At 42.6% G+C, this 8,610-nt stretch overlaps 1 protein-coding gene across 1 annotated transcript in view; it reads right to left on the minus strand.

The window, feature by feature from the left end:
• Window positions 1-977: 977 nt before the first annotated feature.
• The window catches only part of LOC118415377, an 8,740-nt gene continuing 1,107 nt past the window's right edge, over window positions 978-8,610 (minus strand). Inside the window, exons 2-13 of the mRNA XM_035819938.1 lie at window positions 8,232-8,400; window positions 7,491-7,641; window positions 6,660-6,814; window positions 6,334-6,469; window positions 5,727-5,822; window positions 5,151-5,281; window positions 4,583-4,686; window positions 4,299-4,458; window positions 3,712-3,816; window positions 3,344-3,502; window positions 2,674-2,769; window positions 978-2,239 (exon numbers count right to left, since the gene is read on the minus strand). Of these exons, the coding sequence (XP_035675831.1) occupies window positions 2,066-2,239; window positions 2,674-2,769; window positions 3,344-3,502; window positions 3,712-3,816; window positions 4,299-4,458; window positions 4,583-4,686; window positions 5,151-5,281; window positions 5,727-5,822; window positions 6,334-6,469; window positions 6,660-6,814; window positions 7,491-7,641; window positions 8,232-8,390 (1,626 nt within the window). The 5' untranslated portion in view covers window positions 8,391-8,400 and the 3' untranslated portion in view covers window positions 978-2,065. The remainder of the gene's footprint in view (window positions 2,240-2,673; window positions 2,770-3,343; window positions 3,503-3,711; window positions 3,817-4,298; window positions 4,459-4,582; window positions 4,687-5,150; window positions 5,282-5,726; window positions 5,823-6,333; window positions 6,470-6,659; window positions 6,815-7,490; window positions 7,642-8,231; window positions 8,401-8,610) is intronic.

Genomic DNA, 8,610 nt, shown 5'->3' on the forward strand with positions numbered 1-8,610 from the left:
CTGCATACATGTAGACTGTAAAATGTAGGTAAAGGTAAAGACGGTCCCATAGCCCTTTTTTAAGGCATTAGGGGTCGTTATCCCGTGCCTAATGACCACGGTATTCGGGGCGGAGTCCAACCGAAGTCAGGTACCCATAAAGTCGTGTGAAGTGCCTTTCCCAAGAGCACAAGTTCGGGAGCATGAGTATGAACCCAGGATCTCTGGCTTCTAGGCCAAAACCTCCTGAAGCTATGCCACACGACCTAATCCCAGATGTTTAGATTTGGTTAGACTTTGCTCAGGGATAAATGAGTACCTAGCTCCGGTTAGAGACTCATCACACGTATCGAGAGTAGGCACCCTTCCAGGTATGAGTGGTTTAAACCTGGCAGTCCGGTTCTTGTTTGCCGTTTTGAAAAAGTCACAGTCACCAACTAAGGTCAACTAACCTGCTAGTAGAAGAGATGCTTTTCAGCATACTACGCCAGATCGTCAGCCAGAAGCCGGTCATCCTTAACGTTTCGTTCCTTAATCTGGGACGTCTCCAACCGGTGGAACAGCAAGGCAGACGTCTCTGCCCTGCTTCTGGCGCAGTCATTCCATCTAATTCCAGCTCTTATCCTTCCTCCTCATCCAAAGTACAAAGCTACACTTCTCCACCTCTTCGCTAACTGCCTTGGTTAGGTGCTTCTGGATTCTTCCCCTGATGTGTAAGTCCCTACATAGGCGCAGGAGTGACGCCCCTGTTATGTCAATCATTCTACTAATGTGGTACATCTGAATTTATAAATTATCACCCACTCCTCATATTCCAGTGCTATGTTAGCAATTCCTGTCTTCTACGACAATAAGGCAATGTAAATGCCCTTACCAGCCGTTGGTTCAGAGGAGTAGTCAACACAGACGTGTTCAGCGACTTAAACTTTCCGTACAGCTTTGCGCTGTTAAATGTAAGTACCTTAGTCGACGTATATACTGAACCCATAACTTGACCATCACGTTTAAAGTTTTTATACAACACACGGCTACAAAGCACAAAGTGTAGGTAGTTGAAACTTTGTCTTACTTTTTGAAACGGTAAAGTTACAACTTGGGTCTTTATGTACGTAGGTTCGTTGTTAGTACACTGACCCATAACAGACACGTGGTACTCCAGTACATCTGCCTATATCATGCGCAGAAAGTGATATGCCAAACGATGTACATTGTTTAGTAGGACAAAAGATACACAAGTTTAAACCTCATTCAAGTAAAAACGCACCGTTTCGGAACTCATTCACAGTAACCTGTAGTACCACGTCTGGCCGTCACGAGGCGATTTTACAAAGCGACCGTTGAACTGCAATCTAAAAGTTCTCTTAACGAATTTGGCAACCATGATTATAAAGATCCCAAATGAGTTCGAATACATGACAAAATAATTGTGTCCACCTCAACAACTCAGTGTCTGAACACAAGACAAACTGCAAACACCAAAATTGGCAAAAATACATCAATTACTGATTTTTCTGCGGTGTTTTCTTTCTGATTGAGCGAATAGACGGCAAACATGTAAATCAAAGTGCAAGTAGAAGATACATAGTTCATTATCGCTTGCTACACTTGATTAAAGAGCATGGCAGTTTTTTTTAAGTAAAAATATTGGCAAAGCAAGATTACAGTGATAAGTATGAATATATACTACTGTTTTTACACCTACTTCATTCACATATGTATAACTATATTTGGAAATACGCTTAAGATAATGAAATAAGAACAATAACTGAACAATTATAAAAGCAAATAATATCAAATGAAAAAAAGTCAAGAAAGCTATTTTCCCCAAGCGTCTGTGACAAAACGGCAATAGCGTATAAAACTACAGAAATACAACACCAGCAGCAAGGTCAAGAAACGCTTGTTAAATTCTCATTGCCACTACAGAAACCCTTCGATAAGAATGTAGATAACTTGTGCAATATGTTGCCATGGGTCGTTACATCCGAAATAATAAGAGAATCGATTCAAATACAACCATCTGTCGTCATAACAATACCGATGGTGTTCTAGGCCATGCCATACTAGTATGCACTTCCACACAAACTTAGATATTGTTACTAGCTGGGCTCTCCGGCTTGGCAACTTTTCTCGGCCGCGGGGCGAACAGCACGTGACGCTGTAGGTTCTTCCAGCGCCGTTTCCCGGAGGATTTTGCAGGCTTCATGTTGTTCTTTGCGATGTACGTCCGCAGGAACGCTCGAGCGCCGGTGGCTCCTCGCTGTCCGTGGAGAGAAAAAGTTTATCGTCTCATACGAAATTCTCTTAGGAGATGTTAATAGATTCTCTTATCAGAACATGTAGCACGGCAACTGCGCATGCTTATGTTGGGACGAATATACGAACTGGAAAAGCAACATTTGCGAGCAAATACATAATGTTTATCTTCACGCATTCTTACCTGAAATACTGGATCGTACTCAAACAGTCATATGTATATGATGACCCTCCAGCCCTCCAGCTCTCTCCTGCTACTTGCTACACAATGTAATCGAACACCACTGGGCGTCTGGCTACTACCAGTGGCCATGGTGACATCAATCTGGTCCAGGACTTTGACCTTATGTGTTTGGAACGTTAAGAATAAGAAGCAATTGACCAAAACATTATGTTTCCCTTCTGTGAAGGTAAGAAAAGCAATGTTGTTAAATTTACCTGAAAGAGGAACATCTTATCCTCGTCCTCCAGCTGAAAGTCTGTTGTCTTCACGTAGTCACTGTCCACTCCAATGGTCCTCTCCATGTCGTCAACCTGAGACAAAGTTAAACATGGATTGCAGTCAGTTTGATAACAGGGAAAGATGGTTGTCATATAGTAATGTTGGCTGGAGTGCAATACAATATTAACCACATATATTGCCAATGTGTGTATTCATTCATGACTAAACGACCAATTGACTGTTCAAGAGACTAAGGTGGCAGAGAGTCACGTTTGTGTATCCGGAGCAAAAGCTAAGTACGTCGTAATGGATTGTGATTAGATTTGATACGCGTGTATTAAAGACCTGGAGTTCAAGGTAGCCTTTAGGCCCCTGGTGGCTGGCCTCGGTACTCCAGCAGAACGTGCGGTTTTTGCATCTTTTATCACGGACTGGTTATCATAAATTTCAAAAGACTACCAAAATTGTCATTGATTGCAATCATAAAGGAACAACAACCCACAATGCTGAATGTTTGCATCCATCTCTGCATCAATGAGAACATTTCAGACAATGACAGATTCAAAGTCAAACGCTACTTACAATGTTCCTTCATATAGTTCGTAACGTTATAATGATTTATTCCAAGGATTCTAGACTACGAGTTGCCTAAGTTTCTCCACGCACCTTGTTGTACACTTTTTTCCCGAGAACTCCGAGGAGATCCATGTACTTCAGGGTGTAGTTCGTGAGACTGGAGACGTGCGCTCTCTTCTCTTCCATACTCCGGGTCAGCCAGCTGAAGCCTCTGTTGGTGAAGAACTCATGAACCTCCTGGAAGGTCAGCTTAATAGAAAAAGGAACCATTTCAGTGAATATGAATAATATTAAAAAGCCAGTTGCTAGAAATAGACAGATCTCATATCTCAGAAATTCGTACAAACTTTGGTTAAAGCTTTGGCTAAAGTTTAAGTTTTCTCTGGTTGCAATGTACATATGCAACAAAAATATGAGAAATATGTATGTATGAAAAATCTAATTTGAACATCCCAGACCTCTCCATCTTTGTTAGCGTCCATTTGATCGAAGAGTTGGTCTACGGAGTATGCTTCCCCAAAGAGCTTCTCCTTTTCTTTATCAGTCAGAGAGTTGTTTCCTGCCTGTGGTAGAAGATATGTCACCAGACACGAAACATCTGTCAAATGACACCGTGCGCTAGACGACCATGCTAATTATTTCTTCACGTTTCTTTATTTTGTTATAGGTAATGAATAATGAATGAATGAATGAAAAATACTATATAAATGATATATTGACATTTAAATGAATATCATAAGGTTCGAAATACTTCTTATCGTGGGCATTCTTAGCCAAAAGCTAGGTTGCCCTTAAACAGGTCACGTTGCCGCAGATTGAGGTCTCCGATCGAGCTCTGCGAGCTAAGTGAATTATTCTTTACTAGTCAGTCAGTCAGTCAGTCATAGGGTGCATTACAGTACAGTTGGGATATATTTACGCCGTGCCCAGATATGTTATTACAACGTTAGTTGTTATCCTGGGTGCACGCAGAATACGTATCACGTACATAAAAGTATTGTGACATCATGGTCTTCACAGACTTGTAAATGCATCACCATGATACCTCTGCAAAAGCCCTGTGCAGCTCCTCCCTACTAACAGTCGATGTGTGGTCTTTGTTTTGGCCCTTTAGACTGGTCAGAAACTTGTCGATGAGGCCCCGGATTTTCTTCCTGTTCTCCATGGCCTCGACTGTTTCAACAGTCTTCTTGTCTTGGTACGCCCTGTATACATTGACACATTTTGTTTCTATATCAGTATTTACTTAAGATTTCTTACCTAATAAAACATGGAACATGGAGTATCTTTACATAGTATTCTTGTATAGCAAAAGAAAGTGTTTCTCACCTTGCTGCCTCAGTGTCAGGCCTCTTCTTCTCATACAGTCTTTCCTCCTGCGTCAGACGATCACAGAGAACTTGCTGGTACTGCTCAGTGTCGTCTTCGGAATACTTAGAAAGAGACATAAAAGACATACCAAAATCATAAATATCGTAAAGACCCTCTATTCATACTTCGCGATCATTGGTTATCCGAAATGACGTGATCAGCTAACGCAACCTAAGGCAGTGCTGATGTCTCAAAATGGAATAACATTTGGAGAAAACCACAGCTCCTAGGAGCAAGATTTGTTTCAACCCTGCAGTGTGGGCAGGAGGGGTGGACAGAGCGGGGGGTTGAGGGGAGTGATGCCTTTTGAAGTGATGCTCATTTGCAAGCACTCGGCTTCCACCGCGAGACGTCGGCACTATCCAATAACTAATGATAATGATACAATGATTATCAGTTTATGGTCATTACAAAGGGCTTAGGCCCTGTTGACAAAAGGCAATACAACTCTCCTCAGGCAGCAAGCATCCATGTCGCAGCTTCTTAGTATGTAACACTAAACAAGTGAATGTACATTGACACGTACCAGCATGAGTCCGATCGTTTTCGGGTTGACAGGCTCGAAGCGGTTAGAACGGTGGAAGCTCCGACTGAGGTGGGCAAGGTCATCCAGTCTGTGGAAGAACGAATCTTCTTCCCCCATGGACAGCCACCAACCTAGACAACAAGCAGATTCACAGGATCTTTAAAAAAAAGACCTCAGACAATTACAGATTCATCGTCAACAGCCAAGCTGTGTTGTATCACCAGATTTAAAGGGTATTTTTTCATCGTGCTGTTACAATTAGAGCTAGCATCAGATCTGATAACTCCACCGGTTCCATAATACCGCCACATAAATAACATTGGTATAGATAGATATACAAGAGGCCTTCTCAAAATTGTCTTGAACACCTAAATATCGGAAGTGTATTTGTCTTAGGATGCTGCATTGGTACATCTCTTTAAATCACTTTAGATTCGTGTTTTGTTCTCTCATGTGTCGGTACAATGGTACCCAGTGTAATTATGAGAATGATGTAACGTTACCTTACGCCTTACTTCTAAGACAGATTGAGGTCGGGTGTATTTTGAGTCACACAACTACATGGGATGTACCCACCATCGAAGGAGTGAAGTGGGTAGTTACAGACCACACCCCCGTCAACGTAGAACTCCTTGTTTCCATGGTAGTCAGTCAACACTGGCTGGAACAGTCCTGGTCAAATACAATCAAAGACTATATAGGATATAGGAGAATTCATTTTCACGACTAGTACTAGTAGTTACTTACTTGGCTTACGTTTCGATGTCTCTCAGACATCTTCGTCGGAGCTTCTGGATTGGACTTCTGCTTCTGCTTCGGGATTGTTTTCTTGCCGCAAAAGCGCCACCTACATCGGCTACTTATAGGCGGCGAGAAGCAGAACTCCAGTCAGAAGCTCTGAGAAAGATGTCTGAGAGACATCGAAACGTAAGCCAAGTAAGTACCTACTGATTGTGAAAGCTTTATTCTAACAACCTGATAAAATTCTTTTCAGAAGAAAGACTATATATTCTTAAGGATTACTTTATAGCCAAAGAATTATCTTTTACTCAATCGATGTAAATCTTTTTTTCACACAAAGCCCATGGCAGCTAGTAGCATGGCATTCTTAGATCTTTGGGCGGATCCACATGTATATTTGGTGAGAATTTGACATCTGATAACAACAAAACGAAGCCCAAACCTGGAATGGACATGGACATCCTGACAGCCTTGCGGATGGGGAGGTTCGGGGTGGTCTTGACGTGGCAGTATTCCTCTGTCATCTGGTCCAAGTTCGTTACCACAATGCAGAGTTCTATCCCACTCATCTTGTACAGCTGAAACACAAGGCTGTTTGTTTCATTTGACTACCTCACTGGTTATGGTTTTGTGTGAATAGACAAACAAACAAAAGCAGCAAGAAGTCAGTGGTAATAGACTGGCTAATCCTAAGTATTTCTCACCATAGTGGTCATTCCAACCAGAAAAAGACATTATATCTATATGCCACAACAACCATATCGATACCTGCTTGAAGGTGATATCTGGGTTCCCGGGGCGGCCATCCTTGCGTGTGAACTTCTCCAGGATGCTTCCAAAGAACGTGTAGAACCCGTCTCCAGTTTCCCAGCCATACCGCCTGTACAGATTGACGGGTTTGACCATGGTCTGTAGGTAGCCTCCTGTATAGACATGTACATTTGTACAGGTGATTAAAGTTGGTATGTCCATGTAGCTCAACTGGTAGCATTAGATGGGAGACCACACGGGACCTCCATCAGAAGGCGGCCCTAGCCGAAGCTAGGTACTCATTTCACCTGAGTAAAGTGAGGAAAGTCGTGTAAAGTGCCTTTCCCAAGAACACAAGATCGGTGACACGCAGCTGGATTCGAACCCCGCAACCTCTCGGTCACGGGCCGTACACAATACCATTGTGCTACGCGGTCCCACGACGTTCAAACATGGGAAAGGCATCTCGGTTGGGGCTTCGCCTGTCTTTCGGTAGAGACGTAATATGAGAGATTCCCATGTTTAAGGAGGTACTTCGAGCACGTTAAAACCTCTCCCTGTAAAAAAATGTGCCATGTTGCTGAAACAGCAAGAAAACCTACGTCAATGGGCACTAAAATGGGCAGGGTGAACGAGTGACAGTATATCCTCAACAATATATAACCATTGTGAGAGACATTCTGGGCGGATGTGGTCTATGTTAGATACTGCACAGGGGTGTATGGATCGATTGCTGTCTAGTAGTGGAATGGGATCGTAGTGAGTAAGTGTGCAATCAACAACGGCAGTTCCTCCTACCGCAACCAAGTTTTAAACTTGTAAATAGTGGTTCAGGGCACAACGTAATACCGGAGATGAGGATCTTGCCCAGATCCACCCCAGCCTGCTCTGCCACATCCGCACAGCTGAGTCCCAGCGCCACGAACGTCGCAGTGATGGCTCCCGCACTCACACCGGAAACTCTTTTGATGTTCTGGAGGATTCCGGCAGACTCCAGGACCTGAGAATAGGGAATATAAAAGGCTGTTGTTTATTTGTTTTGTTTGTTTATTACACTTCCCATATAAAAATGGTGGGGAGACAAAACAGGTGATAACACCTCTGCAAGTTGTCTCCCCGAAACAAAATACACAATACAAGTAAATAATAAGAGTCAACAATGGTATATACAGGGCTAATCGGAAACAAACTATAACTTATATACAATACACATTCAAGTAAATAATAAGAATCAAAAATGGTATGTACAGTGATAATCGGAAACAAAATATAACTTATATATAAAATGCACAATGTATATATACAAAGTTGAACGATTAACGTGCTCTTGTTGCGAAGCACGTCGAACAGGAGCAGAACGACGTCCAGGTACGTATGGGGTGTCTGTATTATAAAGGTGTGTTAGGTATGACAGCTTGGATAATAATGTCGGATATGAGAGCAGACTAAAATTGAAAATCTCTTGAAAATCGCTTGAAGATAGACAAAAGACATACAGCAACAAGTACATTGTTGTCTTGTTTAACCTCTGGAAAACTCTGGTTGAGATATTCTGCATGTAACTTTTAGCAGAAACAAGATGATATTTACCCGCAGAGCCCCAACATAAGCCACTCCTCTGGCCCCACCACCCTCTATAACCAGGTTCTCGAATGGGAAGTCATAGTTTCTAAAATCCTTGTCCTGCGGGTCGTCTACATCAGTGACATCCAGCGGTGTCTTCTCTTCTTCTGAGTGGACGTTCCCCATCCTGTAGGACCTGTGTGCGAGGGAAACAGTCCGTTCCTAACAAGTTGTTACTCTTGGTAAATTTCGTCATATTTAGACTTCATTTCAGTTGTAATTACACTGTTATTGTTGTGGGAATATCCATGTTGCGCAACTGGCATCAACCTCATAGTTAAGCACCTGACAACTGGGGACCTCAATTCAATCCCGGGTAAGGCATTTCGGTTGGGGCTGAAACCGT

Source organism: Branchiostoma floridae, chromosome 5 (genome assembly GCF_000003815.2).
Source record: "Branchiostoma floridae strain S238N-H82 chromosome 5, Bfl_VNyyK, whole genome shotgun sequence".
In the NCBI taxonomy this organism is placed as follows: Eukaryota; Metazoa; Chordata; class Leptocardii; order Amphioxiformes; family Branchiostomatidae; genus Branchiostoma; species Branchiostoma floridae.